This window comes from Heliangelus exortis, chromosome 11, assembly GCF_036169615.1.
Source record: "Heliangelus exortis chromosome 11, bHelExo1.hap1, whole genome shotgun sequence".
Classification (NCBI taxonomy): domain Eukaryota; kingdom Metazoa; phylum Chordata; class Aves; order Apodiformes; family Trochilidae; genus Heliangelus; species Heliangelus exortis.
In genome coordinates this window covers 14,067,642-14,091,985 of record NC_092432.1, presented here as the reverse complement: position 1 = coordinate 14,091,985, position 24,344 = coordinate 14,067,642, and the positions used below count along the sequence as shown (strand labels likewise).

At 55.0% G+C, this 24,344-nt stretch overlaps 1 protein-coding gene across 3 annotated transcripts; it reads right to left on the bottom strand.

Moving 5' to 3' along the window:
* Positions 1-5,245: 5,245 nt before the first annotated feature.
* Positions 5,246-16,362, bottom strand: LOC139801051 (uncharacterized). 3 transcript variants are annotated; one of them, XM_071754757.1, is made up of 24 exons: positions 15,976-16,361; positions 15,440-15,610; positions 14,876-14,986; positions 14,631-14,795; positions 14,400-14,470; positions 13,755-13,837; positions 13,384-13,495; positions 12,921-13,055; positions 12,607-12,707; positions 11,080-11,186; positions 10,810-10,883; positions 10,552-10,632; positions 9,842-9,996; positions 9,633-9,747; positions 8,930-9,090; positions 8,705-8,842; positions 8,326-8,440; positions 7,878-8,012; positions 7,405-7,587; positions 6,946-7,101; positions 6,416-6,788; positions 6,043-6,105; positions 5,498-5,675; positions 5,246-5,346 (listed from the first exon to the last, which is right to left on the bottom strand). In XM_071754757.1, exons 2-23 carry the CDS (start codon positions 15,597-15,599, stop codon positions 5,542-5,544), a joined length of 2,928 nt encoding a protein of 975 aa, XP_071610858.1. In that variant the 5' UTR covers positions 15,600-15,610; positions 15,976-16,361; the 3' UTR covers positions 5,246-5,346; positions 5,498-5,541. The 3 variants fall into 3 exon arrangements, with proteins under 3 accessions (XP_071610858.1, XP_071610860.1, XP_071610857.1); XM_071754759.1 differs by lacking the exon at positions 5,246-5,346 and having other exon boundaries at positions 5,586-5,675; positions 6,043-6,518; positions 6,687-6,788; XM_071754756.1 differs by lacking the exon at positions 5,246-5,346 and having other exon boundaries at positions 5,586-5,675; positions 6,043-6,788; positions 15,976-16,362.
* Between the last annotated feature and the right edge of the window lie 7,982 nt (positions 16,363-24,344).

The following is a 24,344-nucleotide window of genomic DNA, read 5'->3' as shown; positions in this document are numbered from 1 at the left end:
AAGCAGGTGCCAAGTGTCTCAGCTTCATCCCAGCCAAAGTCCTTCTGTACATTTCACAAGTCCTTCAGAAGAAAGGATTGAATGTTTCTCTCTGGCTCAGGTTCCTCCTTTTGTAATGAGGGAAGAGCTACCTCACAAGGGCTTGCTGCTCAACCTTCTGCAGAAGACTCTTCTTCATCGCCCTTTTGGAGAGGATTTGGTCTTTCGCCTTCATCAGAGTAGCAGTAGCATACATCTCATGACATAGGAATAGTGAGCATAAAAGATAGACAACACAGGTACAAAATACAGCACAGTGACAAAAGGAGCAGCAGGCAGCACAGCATGTGGCACAGTAACAAACAGGACCAACACAGGCAGCACACCTGCTAGAGAAGCCACCAGTGGGCTCTTAGGAGCCCTTTTACACTGACCACCATGGGAAGGAACACTGGCATTAGTCCATTCGGGGCACCTGAACCATCCTCTCCTCCCAAGGGGCACAGCTGTTCCCCATTCTTACTGCTACATGGACAGCCTGACACTTGCTTGCCCTGTCCCAAACAGATTTTTTTACCCTGGGTCCTCCCAAATTTAGGACAGAATAACCCTCGATTCCTTCCCATGTGCTTCTATCTCTCTATCCAATAGAATTAGATGGAAAAATTCCACTGTACAATGTGAACATCAGTTTCCTCAGCCACAGTCAAATTAAGTTCTCACACACTGGACATCACCGTTCCCCTGCATCACCCGCCAGGGAATGCCCAGGGGCTTAAGCAGACAAGACCCCACAAGTGGTGTTGCCTTTGCTCAGGGGTGAAGAAATCCACACAGCTTGTCCCAGGAGATTCCTCTCACTTAACAGCAGGGACCTCATCCCCTTCCCCTGGCTGTAAAACATCAGACTTGCCAGGGCTGGCTCCATTGATCCATCCCCTGCTATTAATTAACCAGAGGGGTTGTGCTAAATGTTTGTCCCACGTTTTGAACCTTCCACCACCCCTTGCTTTCAGCTGCGTGGTAAGGAGGGGATAGACCCGCTCTGTACTGTGCTCTTTGGCTCAGGCAGCTCTTAGGTTGCTTTCCAAATCAGTCCCAACCTCTGACCCACTGCGCTCTGGGATCCCAGGCTGAAACAAGATTTTCCTTTCGAAGCCCAGGAGAGCACTGCAGGCAGCAGCATGAAGTCTAGGAGGGGTTTCCAGCCATCACTGTCCAGTCTCCTCTGGGCCCTTCTGCCAGGGGCTCCAGGTAGGACCATTATCCCCAACTTGATAAGGGCCCCATACAAAAGAGTTTCTTTCCTGAGTGACTCTGAAGAGAGGCTTCACAATGTCCCTGTACTATGGAACAGGCATCCTCCAGTCACATACAACACCCAGGGCAGCCTCTGTCTCCTCCTTACTGACAGATGCAGACACAGCTCTTACCTTGTTCACCACCTCCACAGGGGTGTGGCTGCATCCATCTTGCCAGTTAATTCCCAAGAACTGCACCTCTTGACCAAGTCACTTGACCTTGCTTCTCTCAATGCCAAACTTGGGTTCCAACAGAAGCTGCATCATATTCACACCTTTTTTGAAAGAATTCCTCTGCTCTGTTGCCCCATCCAGTGGCATCATCCACATCCTACAGATGCTTTGAGCCTCCACCCTTCTCCACTTGCCCAGGCAAGCTACACGGCTGCTGATTCTGATATCCAGAGATTATTTTGAGTTGGAAGGGACCTCTAAAGGTCATCTAGTCTAACCCCCCTGCAAGAAGTAGGGACATATACAACTAGATCATCAGGTTGCTCAGAGCCTCATCAAGCCTCACCTTGAATAGCTCCAGGATTTAGGCCTCAGCTATCTCCCTGATAAACTTGTTCCAGTTCTCCACTACTCTCACGGGAAAGAGCTTTTTTCTAACATCCAGTCTAAATCAACTGTTTTCTCATTGAAAACCATTGCCTTTCATGCTACAGCTACAGACCCTTGCCAACAGTCCTTCTCCAGCCTTCCTGCAGGCTCCTTGCAGATACTGGAAGGCTGCAATTAGGTCTCCCTGAAGCTTTCTTTTCTCCAGGTTGAACAACCTGAGCTCCCTCAGGCTGTCCTCATAGGTAAAGTGTTCCAGCTCCTTAATCATTTTGATGCCCCTTCTCCGGACCTGCTCCAGATCCATGTCCTTCCTGTACTGAGGGATCCAGAGCTTTATGCAATATTCCAGGTGAGCTCTCACTACAGCTGAGTAGAGCAGCAGAACCACCTCTCTTGATCTGCTGGCCTCATTTCTTTGGAGGCAACCCAGGAGGCTACTGGCCTTCTCAGTTGCAAGCATGCACTCTGTTGGCTCACATCCAGCTTTTCATCCAACAGGACCCCCGAGTCCTTTTCTGCAAGGCTGCTTTCTAGAAAAGCAGCCATATCCACAAGCCTGTACTGATAGCACAGGTTGTGCCAACCCAGGTGCAGGACTTTTTCCTTGGTCTTGTTGAACCTCATGAGGTCCTTTTGGATGACATCCCACCCCTTTGGCTTTACGACAGCACCACTCAGTTTGCTATCACCTAGAAACTTGCTGATGGTGCACTCGATCCCACTGTCTATATTATTGACAAAAATATTCAACAGAACAGGTCCTTCCGGGGTCTGTACTGGGACACCACTTGTCCCTGGTCTCCAAGCTGTTGACCACTACCCTCTGGATGCGACCATCCACCCAATTTCTTATCAACTGAAGAGTCTGCTCAAATCTCTCTCTCTCCAACTTGCTGAGTAGGATATTGTGGGGGACTGTGTCAAGGCCTTGCTGAAATCCAGACACATCACATCTGTAGGTCATCCCTTGGCCACTGATGCAGTTACCTTAACATAGAAAGCCACCAGATTCATCAGGCAGGATTTGCCTGTACTAAATCCATACTGAGCTGTCTTGGATCACATTAACTCTATCAGTCTCCACAGCTGCTGCACCAAAGAACCCCTTAGACCCTCCCACATGCTTATAATACCCTTTGCAAAGGAAACCAACACCAAGGATGCACAGAGCATCTGGGCCCATCACCACTGAATGTTTTTCCCATTTGTCCCCAGTCAAGCTCAGCTCAGCTTGTATTACTGACACGTTTGGAGATGGATTCTCTCCCTACCTGATTCCATGGTATATGGGGCACTGTACACCAAGATCTACCAGGGCTCCATACTCTTCAGGGTCTGATGTGCCAGGCCATCAAATCCACACTCTCTAAGAAGCTCTGTTTTCCTTTCCCTCCACCTGGCTGTTAGCAGAGCCCCTCTAATCTCTCAGCTATCTTCCACTGTCAACAGGGGTGGTTATGTAGCTTGCAGTTGCAGCTCAGAATGGGTTTGTTCCAGGACTGTAACACCTTTCACTAGAGGTTGGTGCAGACATCTTCTGAGACAAGGCTTCTGCTTTCGGGGTTCCAGACTTCAGTTCATATGCTCAAGCCAGTGCTAGGTTATCTGTCCCACCTTTACCTGGTTGCAAAGGTAGCACCAGCACACGTCAGCTCATGGCATGTCCCAGTTTGCTTGCATGGGTCTGATAGGACTGATAGGACTGTTTTCCTAACAGTGGAAAAACAGGGTGCAGGCAGGAGCAGAGCTTGACTTGTCTGTCGTCCTGTCCTTGCTGCTCAAGCTTCTGCAGAAGACTCTCTTCTTTATCGTCCTTTTGGAGAGGATTTGGTCTTTCACCTCCATCAGAGCTCTCCCCCACGTGTTCCATCTTTGCTGTGCCTTCAGTAACACAGGGCTCAGCTGCCTTTCTTCACTGCCTGACCACAGGGGCAACCTGTGGGGAATGGATCCGAAACCCCCACTCCCTGTCCCCCTGGGTCAGGATGGGGAAGCAGCACTGCTTCTTGCAGGCTCTGACAGAACAGTGACCTGGGCCACTACTGGCCAAGGCACATCGGTAAAAGCCACTGTCAAAGCCCAAGTGGTGGCCATACTTGTGTTGCCATTGCCACAGCTGCCTCTATGTCTACTGAGAAGAAAGCACCCTTGCAACACAAACATACAGAAAGAGGGACAGCCATTTCCAAAACCTCCAAACTCTGATGGACTCAGCTTGGTATGAAGGAAGGATGTGTAGTTGCCCATAAAAAGAAAAACCCTAACAGTTCAATAGAGATCGCCATAGATAACCAGGTAGAGCCAATGCCCAGTGTACTGCAGAACAGAGCATTGATGTCACACACAACAAAGCCAATGCCCTTTGCCCAACACCCCCAAATCAACAAGCGACAATCAGACTAAGGGGCTTTCAATTACCAGCTGTAGCAGAGCCCTGCTTTTTGCTTCCTCTCAGATGCCCCAAAAGGACCTTCTTGCAGACTTGCTGCAGGAAGGAGCCCCCAGCCCCACACAGAGGAGATGCTGTTTGCTAAGAGGAACAGGAACCCAGGACAAGCTGCACTAACTGCGGCTTTTGTGCCCCCCGCCCCAGGTGTTTCCCACCCCCACCCCCAGGACACGGCCCCTGCCCAGCTGCAGGGCATCAGCCCGAGTGCCCGGCCCGGCTGCTCACGGCCGGGGCTGCTGCGGGGCTCTGACACGGAGGGGACTCAGCCAGGACGCTGCGTGCTCAGGGGCTGCACAGAGACGAGCTGGGCAGCAACAGTTCCTCTTCTTCCTCTGCAGGGCACAACCCAGAACTGCACACAAAGCTGGATCTCCACAGCACTGCTCAGACTTAGTCTACGTGAGAATCATCAAACAACAGAGTTTTGTTTTTTCCCAAATGTCTCTGAGGGAAGCTGCCACTGAACAGCCTGATTGTGACACACTGTTCAGCATCTACAATCACCAGAGAGGCGAGAAAATGGAGACTGGACAATTCCTATGATTTGGTGATGCGTTGAGCCCAGGATCACCCATCAGTCCCAAGATCAGAGCCTGGGTGCCATAGAACAGATGTCACCACATGCTGTGCTTTCCAAAAGCCACATTTTATTTGGGGACCTCTTTGACCTATTGGAAGCTATGCCAGAGGCCAGGAGGCTGCACGTCCCGCTGCTCTGAGGAGACAAGGAGAGCAGCTCTGGCTCAGCTCTGCCCTGCCCAGCTGTCCCAAGCCGCCTGGGCCCACACGGTGACACGGACCCTGCTCGGCAAGGCTGGAAACTCCTGTAGCCTCTCGGGGGCAGCTCGTGATGAATCCATTGCCTCCAACAGGGTATCTTGTTTGGGTGTGCGCTCAGCCGCATGACTCGAGCTGCTCTAGGTCTCTGTGGGAGAGGTCAAAAACTCTGCTGTACAGGTAGCAGGAGGGGCCAGGACAAATGCTGTGTGCTCTGCACGCTCGGGGATCATCATGCCACCAGGACCCTCACCCCAGCACAGCCACTTCCTCCTGCTGGGATGACATTAGGGAGGTTTAACTAGGAGAGTCAGGGCACAGGAGAGTTCGGGGGGCACTCGTTTGGACTTAAACAGTCGAGCACAGCCTGGGGGTGCACATGAGGGTCTGGGGAACAGCAGCCATGACGGGGCAGTGGTGCAAGTACCGTCAGGAAGAGGGTGGCAGCAAGATTGTCCTTGACCCACCTCATCAGCGCCAGAAGCAGAGTCTTCGTAAGGACCATCTCTGTCTCTGCAGCTCCGTCACCGTCTGCAGGATGTGCAAGGTCTCACCTGCTTGGGACCTGACTGAGGCATCAGGGTCCTTATCAAAGGGCTTGACAACTGCAACAGAAGGAAAGCGAGCAGTGGTGAAAGGCTGCTGTCTGCACAGACCTTTCTATGCAAGCCCCATCCCTCTCTTTCCCTAACTAGGAGGAGCAGCTGGGACCAAGGGAGCAGCTGGAAGCTGCTGCTCAGGAATCCCAGGCTCCCAGACTGGGCTGGGCTGGAGGGGACCTTCTTAAGGATCGCCTAGTCCCAAGCCAACCCCCCTCCACGGGCAGGGACACCTCCCACTAGGCCGGGGAGCTCCAAGCCACAGCCAGCCTGGCCGTGAACACTTCCAGGGATGGGACAGTCACACCTTCTCCCTCCTTTCCCTGCAGCAGAGCCAGGAATGGCAGCACCCAGCACCTCTGACCCTACTCACCATTCCACAGAACCTCCAGCGTCTCTTTAGGTGGATTCCTCCCCAGGAGCTGCGCAGCAGTCCCTGTGCACAGAGCTCCCGTCAGACCTCCCCCTCCCCAGCACTGCGGCAGCACCGCCCCCGGCCCGGCCAGCTCGGCCGCAGGCCCTCCTGCCCAGCGCTCTGCAGGGATGGCCCCGGGCAAGTCCCCGAGGGCGCTGCTGACACTGAGCCAGGCGGCCACCAAGGCCACCAAGACCAGGGCAGGGCAGAGGGGGCAGCGGGAGGCCAGGGCCCTGCCTGGGACAGCCACAGGGCTGCTCCTGCCTGCCAGGGCAGCGCCGGGGGCTGGGGCCGGGCTGCCAGAAGAGGGTCCCCGGGGGCTGTGGCTCACCCATGAACCTCATGGCCTCCGCTCTCACGCTGGCCCGAGAGTCCCGCAGGTAGGGCAGGCTGAAACGCACGTAGTCTCCCACCCTGCTCCTGTCCTGCTTCAGCTGGAGAGTGCCCAAGGGCATGTCATGGGGCTGGCACAGAGCATTCCCTGTGTGCCAGAGCAGTCCCTCTGCCCATCCCACCCCTTCCCCCCCAGGCACACCCACACCCTGGGCACATGGAGCATCCCTTGTCCAGCCCAGGCCCTGGCACCTGGGGGTTGTCCTCACCAAAGTCTCTCCAATCAGCCAGGTCTTCTTCTTCTTGACTGCCCTCTTGAGATTCCTCCAGCCCAGGAACTTGGCACAGATGAGGAGGCCTTTGCCAGAGGCCTGCAAAAGAGCAGCACGTGGGAGTTGGCACCCCCTCAGCTATGGCACTCTCACAGCCAGCACAAGAGAAATGGGCAAGAGCTGATGAGCTGCTGCTGCCAGGGCTGGGGCAGAGGGAAGGAAGGGCAAAGCAGGTGCTCAGATTTCAACTCTGTACCTCGGCCATACTCCTGCTCTCAGTATACATGTGCAGGAAGAGAGAGACCATGACCCTACGTATTGTCTTCTTCATCTCTCCCCTGTCCCTGCTTGCCACAGCCTTCATCATCTCCCCAAAGAGGCTGAGGGAGAGCTCTTGCACCTGGCCGGACTCCTGGTAGGAAGGAAGACGGTGTGACTGCAGCTACAGTTTCTCCCCACCCACGGTGACCAAGGCTATTAATGTGGTCAATGTGAGGGGAGATGCTCTGGGGTTGCTGGGCTCAGGGCACCTCTATAGAGGCTGAGGCCAAGGAGAAGCCATCCTGGGTGCAGAGCCCAGCAGCCCTCCCAGCAGAGTCCAGGGGCGTGAGGAGGGCAGCAGCCCTGCCCATGTGCTGCCCGCAGGGCTGGGCTGGAGGGCAGCTGTCCTTGCCCCATGACCTTCTATGGGGTCAGTTTCCCAAATCAGCCTTACATCACCAAAGAGGGCTGGGAGCTTCTCCACCAGCAGCAGAGCAACGGGGCTGGCCTCTTTCCTCTTCAGGAGACGCATCATGGTTTGGAAGAGCTGCAAGGCCCCCATCCTGATGTTTGTGGATGGATCCTTCAGGCACATCAGGATGCGGTCCAGCACAGAGCTGTCCCGCATTTCTCTTGCCTGGAGGAAACAAAGAATTTCTGTGAGGGTGGAGCAGTGGAGGAGCAGCCTGGCACAAACGCCCTGCATGCTGAGCACCAGCCTCCCACCCAGCTTCCCGGCAGGCACTGCGCTTGCCGATGGGGATGAAGAAGAGAGCAAGGAGAGCAAAGGCTCTGTGGCCCCTGCTCAGCCACCCCTCTCTCTGCTGACAGCCACCTCCTTCCTCTCAGCCAGGCCCAAGCCAGCGCGTTACCCCTGCCCCAGCCCCAGGCTGCCAACGCGGCTCCGCCTGACTACGCCTCGCTCACCATCTGCGGATCTCCTGAGAGCGCCACCAAGCCCCCGAGTGCCAGCAGACGGACTGTCTGATTGCCGTGGCTCAGGTAGGAGCGGAGGAGGCGCACGTCACTTAGATCCTTTCCAAGGCCCTGGCAGCCCAGCAGCTGAAAGAACAACAGTGGTGAGAGACGGGCAGAGCTGCAGGACCCTGGCACTCTGCAGCTCCTGGTTACCACTGCCAGCTCGGGGCCTGGGGGCTGACACAGCCCCTCCGGGGGGCAGCCCTGCCTGTGGACACGTGGGGGTGCTGAGCACTGCCCCAGCAGGAAGGGCTGGATGGAGGCCCCAGGGCCTGACTGGCAGCAGAGCCCTCTGTCCCAGCTCCAGGGACTGTCATCCCACCCGGCGGCAGCCGCCTGTGCCAGAGGGACGGCTTCAGGAGCATCTGGCAGAGGCACTGCTTCCCACCAGGCTTACCTCAGTATAGAAAGTCATGGCAAAGTTGAGCTGCCATTCCCTCCTCTGGTCAAGAATCTCTTTGACGTGCTGGAACAGGAGGTATCGCTGCTTAGCGGGGCTCTTCCTCATCTCTCTGGGCAGGGCAGGGAAAGAAAAGCAGTGCTGGCAGTGAGCAGGGCAGGAAAGCCTTGCTGGGATTGCCCTGCCCCAGCCCAGCCAGGCTGGCCTAGGCCAGGACACGCCTTCGCCCCCAGCCACAGCCTCCACACCACTTGCTGCTGAATGCGCCCTGCTCTCTCCCCAGGCAAGGAGCACCCCTTGCCACTCGGATCGCTCCCTGGCCAGCGCTGCGGCTGCAGCCCGGGGCCTGGGTGCCTGGGGGCTCCTCTGCTCTCACCTGGCCAGCAAGCTGACTCCTCTCTCGAGGGTGTCCACGTCCAGCATCATGTCCCAGCCGCCCTCCTTCTGGATGTTCTGGACGTGCCCTTGAAAGCCAGCAGCGTCCAGCAGAGCTTTAACGCCCTCCACTGCCACCCTGTGGGCAGAGCAAGGTCCAGTTACACACAGAGCAGGGGCCCTGGCCGAGGGCCCAGGGGAATGGCAGGGGAAGGGGCTGGCGCACCCCAAAGGGCTGGCTTCATCGGCCTGAGGCGGCTCCTGTCCCAGGATCACTGTTCCCAGGGAAACCTTGTAGATCAAGCTCATGAGGAGCCTGGGGAAGAGCAGTTCCAGGATCCCCTGACAGCGGGGCCGCTGACTGAGTCTGGACAGGACCTGCCTTGCCTGCAGAAGGACACAGGGACAGCTCTCAGTGCAAGGAAGCTGCTGTGGCACTGCCAAAGCCCCTGGGCTGCACGGGGAGTGCGGCTCAGGCGACCGGCCCAGCCCACAGAGACACCCATGGAGGCTGTGACCCATCTGCCAGGCCACGGCCCAGCAGCCCTGAGGACTCCCCTTCTGCTTCAGGGTGGCCCCACAAGCCTCCCTGGGCCAGCACGCTGACCCCCCCCCTTTTGGCACCCAACTCCGGCCCCTGCCCCAGGTTTCCAGCTGCAGCGCGGGGCAGGGGGTGCAGGCAGTGGGGAAGCAGAGTGCTGCCCAGATAGGGGCGGGGTTCCTATTTGTCCTTGGGGAGCTCATGGGGCAGCCTCGTGGGGCTGGAACAAGGGGGTTGGTGCAGGGCAGGTCCCTGCTGGCCCTGAGGGGCTGTGTCCCCAAGGCCTGGAGGAGGGGGCTGTTTGGGGCAGGCAGGAGGGGATGTGTCTCTTTTCCTGGGAAGCCAGGAACAGCCTTGAAGGGGAGCAAGACCTGCTCTGGTCACTCACCGATGGGACAGCACACTTTGCTCTCCAGCCCTGGATCACGCTGAGCAGCCGGTCAAGAACTGTCACAGAAGTGCTGGGCAGGGACAGCAGCATCTCCCACATGGCCAGCGCAGCACTGCAAGCCAGAACACTCTGTTAGCAGGGCTGCCTTGGCCACTGTGCTGTGCCTGGGCTATGGAGCAAGTCCCCAGGGCTCTTGGGGCTCATACTTGTCACAGGAGGGACTGATCATCAGCAGGGTCTGAACGGTTTCCTCGGGGCAGCACTCGCTCAGCAGCCCAAGCACGGATCTCAGGACGAACCGCGATGGTTCCGTGCGCACGTGCTCCACGTTTCTGTGGACGCACCTCAAGATTTTTTCTGCCTGCAGGGAACAGAGGGGAGGATGGTGCTGCCACTGGACTGCAACCATCCCCTCACAGATGCCACACGCAGGGGTCCCTCCCAGCAGGCCCAATGAGGCAGCACAGAGCTTGAGCCAGCTGCCTCCCCTCCCTCCCTCTCTAGTGGCAGCTGGAGGATTTTGCCCATTGTCCTTTCAGTCCACGAAGTGGAGGTGCCAACACGAGGACTGGGACCAGAGATACCCACAGAGTATCCAGGACAGTGGGAAGGGGTGTCAGGGGCACTGGAGCTTGTCTGGACCTGAGCCTCCTTATCCAGGGATCATTTGCCACAGTTTCCTGGGAACAGCAGCAAAGCCTGGCTCTGCCTTCATGTCCCTGGGGTCCCTCCCAGCCTCAGGGAAGAATCCCCACACCACTCTGCCATGGCCAGGAGGTGGCCAGAGCCCCTTCCCACTGCAGCCTCTGCTCCTTTCTATGCCTCTGTACCCCTCAGGGTGCAGAGGGCTTTGGGGGAGAAACCTCCCTGGGGGTTTGCACGGGGGAAACTGGGACCTGCTCTGGAAATGCCAGACCTGCGAGACATCCTGCAGGCTCATGAGGACAGAGGGTGACAGGTTGACTATCACATCTCTCAGCCACTCCAGATCCTGGTCCTGCAACAAGAGAAGATTATGGGGCTCCTTTGTTGATCCCTCGTACTCACAGGACTCTGCTGTCTTTTTTTTTTTTTTGGTTGGTTTTTTTTTTTTAGGGCAGCTGTCTGGGAAGGCATCTTTGAGCATGGGGGCAGGTGGAGCAGGCACAAGGCAGGTGGCAGTCTCTGTAGGTACCTCTCCTAAGTCTTCTGGAGCATCCTCAACCATCTCCTGGCCCTCTTCCTTCTCCCCAGCTGAATACCAGGAATCTTTAACAAAGCAAGGGAGCAGGGTGAGCTGATGGTGCTGGCAGGAGAGACCCAGCTGCGTGCCAGCTCCCGAGGACAGAGCCAGCCCTGGGCGGGGGGACCCAAAGGGGGAACTGGCACGGAACAGGCCGGGGATGTGCCCAGCAGCCCCTGCCGTGCAGGAGCACAGCAAAGCAGCCACAAACCGCTCACTCACCTGTCTCCAGCTGCTGGGCCATCGTGTCTGGGACGGGGAGACTGATCTCTTCCGCCTCATCCTCCACCCAGGCCAGGTGGAGCTGGCTCGGGGACCTCTGCTCAGTCCTGGGGAAGGAGGAGAGGCCATGGGGGGTGGGCATGGGGGTGGCAGTGCTGCTGGCTCCAAGGCTGCACAGCCTGCGGGGAGAGCCCGTGGGGCCAAGGGAGCTGTGTGGGGGCAGGGAGATGTCTGGGACGGGCTCTGCACGGGGCAGTAAATCTCCTGGGGATGGAGGCTCATGCTGGTATTTCTCAAAACAGGTTAAAGAAGCGACTTACTTTGCTTTGAAATATGTTCAGATGTAATGGACAACAGTCATGTGTGAAAGGAACTTCTCTAATCTTTCAGAACTTAAAATGGCTTCAGAAAGTACATTTTACATCTATGGTATTTCAAGACGTCCTTTGAACTACAAACAGCCCTTGCTATAAATGAGATATACAATGCTATCCAACAGAGATAAATAAGGAACTCTGCCTCCTTAGTTGCTACTTCTGGCTCAACCACAATTGTCCCACACTGGACTCAGCAGCAGACAGGGCTGCCCAAGCCCAGGGTCCAAGTGACAAGCCCTGAGACCCTTACAGCAACCAATCTGGACCTACTAAACGAGGCAGATGACAATCTGCGTCCATGAATTCTTTCCTCCTCCACTAAGGAAACAAGCAGCAGGACCACCACCACATGCAGCTCAGTAGCAAACAGGGCCCAACCCAGAAATTCTACCACCGGGCTCTCTTAGGAGCCATTTTATACTGAGCACCATGGCAAGGAATACTCATTAGTCCATTTGGGTCACCTGAACCATCCTCTCCACCCCAGGGGCACAGCTGTGTGTCCCCATTCTCACTGTCACATCAGCAGCCTGACAATTGCTGGCCATGTCCCAGGCACCTTTTTCTCCTGCTCCTCTCAAACCAGGACAGATAAAAAAAGCCCAAGGGAGACCAAGGCTACAGCCAAGATAAATGCTGACCCTCGTGTCTAAGTAATAATTTTTCCATTTCGACCCTCCAAGCACTAAGATCCTGTCTCTTGCTCTGCTTACACGCTCACCCTTATTCTCTGGTCAGCCTCACAGGAGCATAAGAAGAGGCTAAAGACCCCAGTCTTTAGGGAAACACCTGGAGCGGGGGGCACGAAAGACACCGTAAGCACAGCCCCTCGCAGGTTGCCACTCCTCCCAGCGAGCAGCAGCTCCTCTGTGTGGGGCTGGGGGAACGGGGCTCCTGCTGCAGCAAGACCTCCTCTTTATACCCTCTATGGCCTCCTCAGGAGACATTTGCAGCTGGGCAGCAGCCTGAAGCCCAGCAAGGAAAGACAAGGATTGGCATGGGGTCGTTCAGCTTTGAGAGCACTCCATGGCACTTTGTGGAGAAAATGTCTCCTCTGACAGAAAGAAGAACACTCAGGAGGATGAGAAGACAAAGAGCCAAAGCTGGAAGAGGGAACACATTCTGAAGCCATTTTTACGCTAGTTCTAACCTGACATAAAACAGTAAATAGGCTTCTTGCTGCAGAGCTGTGTCAACGTCACAAGGAGTCACAGATGAGTCATCCATCTTGTACCACAGCCCATCGCTGGCCTGCAAAAAGGGCATCAGAGGGAGATGAGCTGCCTGCTTTCTCCACCAGAACACAGGCAGGACACTACAGAACCAAGAGCACTCCAAAACCAATCCCCTCCAGCCCTCAGGAGACCTTCTCCCCCAAACCTCTGGCTGCCAGGAACACTGCCGGGAAAGCTGGTCTTCCCCAGGACACAATTCCCCCTGCTGAGGAAGGAAGTTGCTCTTTACCTTGATGTAGCAGAAATAGTGTCCCGAGTGACAGCTCTCTCCTTTGTGCACCAGCACAGCGTACAAGGAGTAGCGCTGCGCTTCTCCCGCTGTCGTGTATGGCCCAAGATCCAAGACCTTGGGATACTTCACAACCTATGGAGAGAGCGAGAGGGCTCAGAAATGATTCCAAATTCCTTGATGACACAGCCTGCCAAGACCAGGAGCCAGGTGTGTGGAAATCCAGCTCTGGAGCTGGTCAGCACTACAGCTCCATGTTCTGGTTTGGGCGGCAGGAAACTGTTCTGGGGCAGAGCAGCTCTGTCAGGGCAGAGCACACACTTTTCTTCCCTTGGGAACTCTCCTCTCCTCTCCAAGGAAGGGAGCAGGAAAAACCCACCATGAACAACCCGTGAGAGAGCGCACTGCCTGGGGAAACCTCCTGCTCCAGGAAGGGAATGTTTCCCTCCAGTTGCCAACTTACCTTGCTGATCTTCCCACCGGAGACATTCTCAAACCTCTTGAGTCCCACTGTGAGAACCTTGGGCGCCCAGTGAATCGTCAGCCTCTTGGAGGCAGCAGTCATCTGGCCACAGCTGGAAGGCAAGCAGAGAGCCAAGTGCTGCAATGGACCCTTGCAATGCCCCCTCTTCTCTATCCCCAAGAAAGCCAGGCGAGCTCTCCCATCTCCCACACCCTTAGTCTCATTGAAGAACAGTCAGAAGGCTGGACTACAAGAAAGCTGTGTCCCGTCACTGTGCAGCTCCCCTCCACCAAAGCCTCCCTGACACTCTAAACCACACCAAACCCCAAGGCAGGATCTAACATGAAGATGTTTGTTAGGAATCATCTTACTGGCGACATCTAAAGCCGCTTCTGGCATCCAGCAGCTCAGGTTTCACAAATTTATCAAGAGCTTCAGAAAGAGATGCGGCTGCCTGGAGAAGTGAGAAAGGAGAGCCCTGAGCTGAGGGAAATGCTCTCCCCCAAACTCCTCACCAGGAGCTGGCGTGACCACCCAGGTGGCTGGGGCTGAGGAGACCTCTGGGGAACCCACAAGCAGTGCCCAGAAAGAGGCAGCCTTAAAGAGGGCTTTCTGCTGAACACTTCCCTCATTCCCCAGGGATTCCCAAGGCCAACAGGAGCTGCCTCTCTGTGGCACTGCTCCGTTCAGCTCCAGGTGGGCTGCAGGGTCATCAAGAATGACAACAACCCAAGTCATCAGCCCAGGAGCCAGATGGGTGCAGAGAGTGGGGGAAGGGGAAGCAGGAGAGCATGTAAAGGGTGCAGAGAGGACCAGGTGTCCTTGTCTACCTTAAAGCCATCACCTACAGGGTGACCGCTGCCACGGCCAACGCAGTAGGACACGGTCCCTTCCACTTGCCACCCACCACCAAGCTCTCGTGTGTTCCCAGGAGATGTTTTGAAACCAACCCCTTCAGCTCTGGAAAGCTACAGGCGCCTTGGGGCATCCTGAAGCACCATTACAAACCCTCTTACTTTTATATCCAGGAGGACATCCAGGAAGGGCTCGTAGGCATCAGAAACCACTTGGCAGCTCGAGCACCAGACTGCAAGGGAAGTTGGAAAGCTCAGCGAGAGGGGAAGGCAACCGAATGTGCCGCTTACGCTGCTCATCCCTCCTGTGCCAGTCACACACACAGCTGCTTCCCACAGGCAGAGAGAAGGGCACAGCCAGTTCCAGGGAGAGCCAGAGTTGCGGAAAAGTACCTCTGGATCTCAGAAAGCTCCCAAATATCTGATGGATGACGGTCTGCTGACACGACGTGTCCAAGCTGCCGTCACACAGACAAACTCTCTGCATGGCGTCCAGAGTACAGCGCAAGAACTCGTGGGCGTCCTCCTGCGCGCCGAGCCGGAAACGTCCTCCGATTTCTAAGAAAGAAGAAGTTGGGAGTTCTCTCCTCCAGTCCAAGGAGGGAAGAAAACCTGACAAAGCACCAGACAGGGCTTACCTGGAAGAGCAGTGATGACGTCCACAGGCACGATGGCAGATCCTGTGGCATGCAGGACCTTGCGCACGTGCTCCTGCACTCTGCACATCACACAGGTGCCTGGTTGAACACCTGAAGAGGGACAGAGGGAGGGAGGAAGGGAATGAGAGACGCTTCTTGGGTTAGCCAAATCTCCCTAGCAATGGAAAACCTACTGGAGATCCTGAAGTGGTAAGAACAGCCTCCACTCCTCTGCTCTCAAGGGGCCAGTGTCCCAACAAGCCCGGCAAGTGCCTGGGAACCTTTCTGCAGAAGGATGCTGAACTGACAGAAGTTTTCTGTGCTGGGGCAAAGAAGGTTTCACTTGCAGGAGTGGAGACCAAGTCCCAGGGCTAGAAAGAGGTGCCCTTCTGACAGATGTGACAAGTGGCTTCTATGCTAAAAGTGTTCCAAGAAACCCAAGGCTGGGGTTGATAGGGGGTTGATAAAGAAGGGCTGCTTTTCTCCTGCATCCAGTTCCACATCCCGGGAACCCCTGGGAAGTGCCCAACAGATTGACAAGGAGACATTCATACGAGTACTCACAGGACTGGCTGTGCTCCCGAGAGAGCAGGTAGTTTGCCAGAGATGGGGTGTAGGTGAGGCACTGGAGGACAGCATTGAGGAAGCAGGTATTGCCCATATTCTTGAGTCCTGCTCCAACTCCTGGTCTCTGCTGCTTGTCCTTGTTTCCTTGTGGAGCCATTCCAATGGCAACTGCAGGGAAATTACATTTGTAAAGAGAAGAAGCCTTTCTGGTTCATGAAAGCATCTTTCCCAAGTCAAGTCGTTTACAGGAGGACCACCCGGGGAAACAAGCTCAAACCTCAAAGACAGAAAGTCAGGTAGCCTCAGGAGAGGCTGCCATTGAACTTGTCTGGTCGAGAATCCCTTTGGGAAAATATCCTGTGCCCTGCTGGCCTGGCCAGCCAGCCCACATTCGAACTTGTGTGCCTGCAGAGCTGCAGGCTGATGGCCCTGCTGTCCCTGCTGTCACAGGGCTCCAACTGACAGCAGTGCTCAAGGCCCTTTGGAAAGACCACCTTGTGTGTCACCTTGTCTGCAGAGGACCTGCTGCTCACCTGTGGTGTTAGCAGAGGGAGCCGAAATGAATCCTTCCCACAGCACTGGAGAGCCGGGAAAGCCACAAGAGCTGGGAAGGGAGAGACCTCTCCTTGTATCGTATCCTGACCTGACCTCCTCTCTCCTCTGTCCTGGCAGTCCAAACCCAATCACCTTTGACAGAGGAGGGAAGCTGACGAAAAGTGGGCAGGAAAGGAGCAATGAACAGAACACAGAAGGCACACGATCTGTCAAGGAAGGAGCCGAGTTATCCCGAAGGTCAGCTCAGCCACACTGGCATCCTCTGGCCCCATTCTCAGGCTCTTGTAGTCCTGGCCATGTGACATCACAGGTGGCCCATCACAGGTGGCCCTTTGTGACCGTAGTGGCCCGGCACCTGTGTTCTGGAACCCTCCAGTTCCATGGCAGCCACCACAGTTCCATGGCAGCCGTATGGCCTCAGGGGCACACGTTGGGATCCAGCCCACGTCTCTGCCTTCGCAGCCTTCCAGGAGAGCCTTTGGGAGGGTCTGAGATTTCCCCTCAGGCAGCTCCTGGGGGTTCCCCACTCTTCTGGTCTTTGCTGAAGGGATGGTCAAGACCTTCACACTCTTGTCTTGGCAGGAGATGATGGTGGGGATGGTCTGCAAAGAACCACATCCCTGTAGGCTGCGCAGTGGGCAAGGAGACAACAGGAGAGGGTTACCCAGCCTTGCTCCATGGAGACTCCAGCACCCAGTGCTGTTCAGGAGAAGACCCTGCTGGGGAAGAGGGGTCTGAGCAGGTCCCAGCAGAGGGGCTCTGATCTCCACAGCTGGTCTGTGCAGCCCATGGAAACTGCAGGGAAGAGGAGTTCAGTGCCCAAGTGCCTGGTCCTTAAGGACATGGTTTAGTAGTTGACTGTGATGTTGGTCAAAGGTTGGACTGGATGATCTTGGAGGTCTCTTCCAACTTAAACATTCTGGGATTCTGTGAAGTGAAAAAAAGAGAAAAGACTCAGGGGGTGGAGTCAGTGATGGGGTCGGGCCTTGGAGAACTGGGTGATACCACCCACTGTCACCTGAACACTTCAACAGCAGTTGGCCAGCTGGCCATTGGTCCCCGCCACCGGGAGTCATCAGTGTTGAAATGTCTGGGGGCAGTTGGTGCCCCCCACCTTGCCACCAGGTGGGCAGGCATCAGCCCAGAGGAGGAAGGAGCACCAGAGCTGGAATAAAAACACCCGTTGGCCTTGCGTCGGGGATCAGTGGGGAGTTTTCTTCTGGGCAGCTTTGGGGACATTCGGTGGCAAGAGCCAGTGGGGAGGGGGCCGCGATGGCAGCTGGGAAGCTGTGGGCTGGCATGGGCCTCTCTTTCAGGCTCCTCTCTTTAATGACTCGAGAGCACCTTCCAGTCCCTGAAGTACCTTCAGATACCTCCAATAGGACCTGATGGGGCTCCAGGGGAGCAGGGGAAGGACGCCAGACAAGGAGCCAGAGGGATGGGACAAGGGGGAATGTTTTCAACCTGGAAGAGGAGAGATTGAGAAGAGAGCTAATGGAAAAAATGAGGGTGGTGAGACCCTGGAAAAGGCTTCTTGGAGAAGTTATGGATGCTGAAAGCATTGAAGGGCAGGTTGGGTGGCACTTGGAGCAATCTGGGCTGGTGGGAGGTTCCCCTACCCGTTGTAGGGGTTGGAACCGGAAGACCTTTAAAGTCCCTCCAGCCCTGGGGACTCTCATGTCCCAGGTGCCCTTGCACCACAGCCCCAACCTGTCTGGGCTTGGATGGTTTTCGTCTGAAGTAGTAGGTTCACAGGAAAACCATTTGACAAAGGCAAAACATCCCGGAATCTCAGTGACCGAGGACACGGGGCAACGGGGATGCGGGGAGTGGGGTAGTGGGCAGCGGGTCTCCGGGCAGCCGTCCTGTACCGGCTGCTCCTTGCCCACCGCAGTGCCAAGTGTGCGGGGTGGGGCCGGGGCCGTGGGGAGCGCTCACCGTCTGCTGGAGGTCGGGGATGCCGATGTGGACGACGATGGTGCCGGGTGCGGGCTCCTCCCTGCACGGCGGGGCCCTCAGTTAGAAAACTTGCATAAATGGAAAAAAAATCACAAGAATAAAAAAAAAGATTGCCAAGTTCAAATAATTTAGAAAAAAAAGCAAGCGGGAAATTCGCATTAAAAAAACAAACCAAAAACCCAACAACAACGGTCACCCAGCACAAAGCTGACCAGAGCATCAAAGGTGCTGGCAACGCTCTGGTTTGACCACAGCCCCAGGAACAGCGTTACGGTTTGCCAGAGAGCCTCTTACCTCCACTTCAGTCATCCAGGCTTCCTCTGATCCTCCTCTTGCTTTTGCCTCCCGCTTCCTTCAACACACTATGGATGCTTCCTCTTTCTTCTCCAGCACCTCCCGCTGCAAAGGCAAGAGGACACACTCAGCACCCACAACACTGGCCAGACAGAGAGGCACCAGGACAGGCCCCCCGCATGGAAGCTCTCCACACCTAGCCCCTCACAGGCCAAAATCACCACAACCACAAAGACCTCACAGATCAGCTCTTCCCTCCAAATCACTGCTCCAGCTACCTGCCCAGGCACAGCGGGAGGGGGGCTCGCAGGCAGCCACCCTGGGCAAACGGAGCTGGCTATGTAAAGCAGCGGCCAGAGGCTGCACAGCACTGCTCACGGGGAGCTGGGGCTGCCTGGGACACAGGCCTCCACGGCTCGGGACACGCGCTCTGACTCCAGGGCTGTCAGCAGGACAGGCAGCCACGCAGGAACAGACCCAGGCCCTGACTACAGGCGTGGTGCCTCACTGCAGGAGAGAGAGCGGGGTCTGTGCGGCCAATGTCTGGGGAGCCATCCCTACTGTCGAGCAGGAGGAGAGCCTCGGAGTTCTCCCTCCTCTCCCCCCCCACAACCTCCCTCTAGGGCTGCGTCGAGGTCAAGAGGCCCTCATCATGCCAACAGGCTCTTACACGTCCAGCGTCGAGGCCAGCTCCTTTTCCCTCCTCTGGGGTGCGGACAGAGGCTCTCCCCCATCTTACGGGACTGCTCCTCTCTCTGGGCAGCCCCACCACGGCGACCACGGCAAAAAGATCCCAGCGCAACACAAAGCCGGACAGAGCACCAAAGGTGCTGTTGATGCTCTTCCGCCCCTACACCCGAAACAAATCCCGGAACGGCTTTTCTCACCTGCTCGGTGCCCGCTGCTCCCTGCACGGACGAGAGCGAAGCGGTTGCTGCTGCTCGGGGCTCCCGGACGCTCCCGGCGAGACTTGACCCTCTGCTACCCCCCATAAAGCATTGACGGCTCTGGAGTTCCAGTCTTTCCAGGGCAGAGATCAACCATGGCTTTCGGAAGGTCGAGGCGATGGTCGCCCGCCCCCAGGTCTCACGCCCCTCTTTTGGCAGTCAGATTTTTCTTTCTGCTCATTAAATTAAGCAACCACACTGAGGTCTCAGGTAGCAACTGGACCCCCAAATTCTCCTGAAGGGATGCCATGATCCTGCAGCTGGTCAGGGGATCCTCAGCCATGCTGGAGCTGGTGGGGTGTGTGCGTGTAGAAGTGCCAGAGAGGAGAAACGGGGAGCAGAGGCGTTAATCATAAGCTGGAAGTGTCATAGGGCACAACCAAGAAGCAGACATGGCAGAGTGGATACAGCAAAAAAAAAACAACAAACCAAAAACCAAAAACCAAACCCCAACACGCTGCCCTCTGCTTCTCCCTGCCCTCTGGCTTTGAAAGCAAAAGGCTGTTTCTTGCTACAGCGGTCAGTGCAGAGAGCTGGCTGGGCATTTGCTTTGCCACCAAGCTAGATGAGAAAGGGAGAGATTTCTGCGGTGTTTCTCTCGAGTGGCCCGTCTGAAGGCGGGGAGAAGCGATACCTCCCGGGACTTGAGCCCTGGCAGTGCGGGACAGGGACACTGGAGGGCAGCGGGGACTTGCTGATGAACGAGGCTGCAAAGCAAAGCGCAGCCCAGCGCTGGATTCCCCGCTCAGCTCCTTTCTGCACGGCTCTGGATTAAGGAAGTGGAGGGAAGAGGTGCTCCGGGGCTGTGATCACACCAGAGCATTGCCAGGAGGTTGGGTGGCCTGGCCAGCTTTGTGCTGGGTGAGCTCCGTGTAAGAAGGGCTGGGGTCTTTGACCTTTGGCCTCAACTCCGCCTTTATCTCCTTCAGGTGCTCACAGCAGAAAACAGAGAGGCTTCCACATTGCATGGCCTTGCCTGTGAGACACTTGAATAACAGGGCAATGGAAAAATGTTATGAAAAAAGAAGAGAGTCCTATTTGCTAAGTCATGTATAAGCAATGAGTCCCCATGGATCAGCCTGCATTTTTAGTGATGTTCTAAGGACAGTGCTGTGCTGTGCCATATAGTGACCCCAGGGGAATGCTGCCAAATAGTGAGCCTTGGGGCATGCTGCCAAGTTGTGATCCATGGGCTGGAGAAACCAGATAGCGGTCCGAGAGGGGAGCTGCCAAATAGTGAGCCATGAATGGGAGATGCCAAATAGTGTTCCCAGAGGAATGCTGCCAAATAGTGTTCCATGGATATCTTATCTTAAGCCAGAAGCTTCCTCCAGAGGCTGAGAGCATTTACTTTCTTCCCAATTGCTTGATCCATGCCTCCATCTCTGGACAGCTTTCCCAACTGTCTGCCTTCTCTATTATTTCAGTAGATTGCACCAGCACCACCAACCAACACCAAAGCAAGCAGGTGCCAAGTGTCTCAGCTTCATCCCAGCCAAAGTCCTTCTGTACATTTCACAAGTCCTTCAGAAGAAAGGATTGAATGTTTCTCTCTGGCTCAGGTTCCTCCTTTTGTAATGAGGGAAGAGCTACCTCACAAGGGCTTGCTGCTCAACCTTCTGCAGAAGACTCTTCTTCATCGCCCTTTTGGAGAGGATTTGGTCTTTCGCCTTCATCAGAGTAGCAGTAGCATACATCCCATGACATAGGAATAGTGAGCATAAAAGATAGACAACACAGGTACAAAATACAGCACAGTGACAAAAGGAGCAGCAGGCAGCACAGCATGTGGCACAGTAACAAACAGGACCAACACAGGCAGCACACCTGCTAGAGAAGCCACCAGTGGGCTCTTAGGAGCCCTTTTACACTGACCACCATGGGAAGGAACACTGGCATTAGTCCATTTGGGGCACCTGAACCATCCTCTCCTCCCAAGGGGCACAGCTGTTCCCCATTCTTACTGCTACATGGACAGCCTGACACTTGCTTGCCCTGTCCCAAACAGATTTTTTTACCCTGGGTCCTCCCAAATTTAGGACAGAATAACCCTCGATTCCTTCCCATGTGCTTCTATCTCTCTATCCAATAGAATTAGATGGAAAAATTCCACTGTACAATGTGAACATCAGTTTCCTCAGCCACAGTCAAATTAAGTTCTCACACACTGGACATCACCGTTCCCCTGCATCACCCACCAGGGAATGCCCAGGGGCTTAAGCAGACAAGACCCCACAGGTGGTGTTGCCTTTGCTCAGGGGTGAAGAAATCCACACAGCTTGTCCCAGGAGATTCCTCTCACTTAACAGCAGGGACCTCATCCCCTTCCCCTGGCTGTAAAACATCAGACTTGCCAGGGCTGGCTCCATTGATCCATCCCCTGCTATTAATTAACCAGAGGGGTTGTGCTAAATGTTTGTCCCACGTTTTGAACCTTCCACCACCCCTTGCTTTCAGCTGCGTGGTAAGGAGGGGATAGACCCGCTCTGTACTGTGCTCTTTGGCTCAGGCAGCTCTTAGGTTGCTTTCCAAATCAGTCCCAACCTCTGACCCACTGCGCTCTGGGATCCCAGGCTGAAACAAGATTTTCCTTTCGAAGCCCAGGAGAGCACTGCAGGCAGCAGCATGAAGTCTAGGAGCCATCGCTGTCCAGTCTCCTCTGGGCCCTTCTGCCAGGGGCTCCAGGTAGGACCATTATCCCCAACTTGATAAGGGCCCCATACAAAAGAGTTTCTTTCCTGAGTGACTCTGAAGAGAGGCTTCACAATGTCACTGTACTATGGAACAGGCATCCTCCAGTCACATACAACACCCAGGGCAGCCTCTGTCTCCTCCTTACTGACAGATGCAGACACAGCTCTTACCTTGTTCACCACCTCCACAGGGGTGTGGCTGCATCCATCTTGCCAGTTAATTCCCAAGAACTGCACCTCTTGACCAAGTCTCTTGACCTTGCTTCTCTCAATGCCAAACTTGGGTTCCAACAGAAGCTGCATCATATTCACACCTTTTTTGAAAGAATTCCTCTGCTCTGTTGCCCCATCCAGTGGCATCATCCACATCCTACAGATGCTTTGAGCCTCCACCCTTCTCCACTTGCCCAGGCAAGCTACACAGCTGCTGATTCTGATATCCAGAGATTATTTTGAGTTGGACAGGACCTCTAAAGGTCATCTAGTCTAACCCCCCTGCAAGAAGTAGGGACATCCACAACTAGATCATCAGGTTGCTCAGAGCCTCATCAAGCCTCACCTTGAATAGCTCCAGGATTTAGGCCTCAGCTATCTCCCTGATAAACTTGTTCCAGTTCTCCACTACTCTCACGGGAAAGAGCTTTTTTCTAACATCCAGTCTAAATCGACTGTTTTCTCATTGAAAACCATTGCCTTTCATGCTACAGCTACAGACCCTTGCCAACAGTCCTTCTCTAGCCTTCCTGCAGGCTCCTTGCAGATACTGGAAGGCTGCAATTAGGTCTCCCTGAAGCTTTCTTTTCTCCAGGTTGAACAACCTGAGCTCCCTCAGGCTGTCCTCATAGGTAAAGTGTTCCAGCTCCTTAATCATTTTGATGCCCCTTCTCCGGACCTGCTCCAGATCCATGTCCTTCCTGTACTGAGGGATCCAGAGCTTTATGCAATATTCCAGGTGAGCTCTCACTACAGCTGAGTAGAGCAGCAGAACCACCTCTCTTGATCTGCTGGCCTCATTTCTTTGGAGGCAATCCAGGAGGCTACTGGCCTTCTCAGTTGCAAGCATGCACTCTGTTGGCTCACATCCAGCTTTTCATCCAACAGGACCCCCGAGTCCTTTTCTGCAAGGCTGCTTTCTAGAAAAGCAGCCATATCCACAAGCCTGTACTGATAGCACAGGTTGTGCCAACCCAGGTGCAGGACTTTTTCCTTGGTCTTGTTGAACCTCATGAGGTCCTTTTGGATGACATCCCACCCCTTTGGCTTTACGACAGCACCACTCAGTTTGCTATCACCTAGAAACTTGCTGATGGTGCACTCGATCCCACTGTCTATATTATTGACAAAAATATTCAACAGAACAGGTCCTTCCGGGGTCTGTACTGGGACACCACTTGTCCCTGGTCTCCAAGCTGTTGACCACTACCCTCTGGATGCGACCATCCACCCAATTTCTTATCAACTGAAGAGTCTGCTCAAATCTCTCTCTCTCCAACTTGCTGAGTAGGATATTGTGGGGGACTGTGTCAAGGCCTTGCTGAAATCCAGACACATCACATCTGTAGGTCATCCCTTGGCCACTGATGCAGTTACCTTAACATAGAAAGCCACCAGATTCATCAGGCAGGATTTGCCTGTACTAAATCCATACTGAGCTGTCTTGGATCACATTAACTCTATCAGTCTCCACAGCTGCTGCACCAAAGAACCCCTTAGACCCTCCCACATGCTTATAATACCCTTTGCAAAGGAAACCAACACCAAGGATGCACAGAGCATCTGGGCCCATCACCACTGAATGTTTTTCCCATTTGTCCCCAGTCAAGCTCAGCTCAGCTTGTATTACTGACACGTTTGGAGATGGATTCTCTCCCTACCTGATTCCATGGTATATGGGGCACTGTACACCAAGATCTACCAGGGCTCCATACTCTTCAGGGTCTGATGTGCCAGGCCATCAAATCCACACTCTCTAAGAAGCTCTGTTTTCCTTTCCCTCCACCTGGCTGTTAGCAGAGCCCCTCTAATCTCTCAGCTATCTTCCACTGTCAACAGGGGTGGTTATGTAGCTTGCAGTTGCAGCTCAGAATGGGTTTGTTCCAGGACTGTAACACCTTTCACTAGAGGTTGGTGCAGACATCTTCTGAGACAAGGCTTCTGCTTTCGGGGTTCCAGACTTCAGTTCATATGCTCAAGCCAGTGCTAGGTTATCTGTCCCACCTTTACCTGGTTGCAAAGGTAGCACCAGCACACGTCAGCTCATGGCATGTCCCAGTTTGCTTGCATGGGTCTGATAGGAGGACACCTTTCCCTAACAGTGGAAAAACAGGGTGCAGGCAGGAGCAGAGCTTGACTTGTCTGTCGTCCTGTCCTTGCTGCTCAAGCTTCTGCAGAAGACTCTCTTCTTTATCATCCTTTTGGAGAGGATTTGGTCTTTCACCTTCGTCAGAGCTCTCC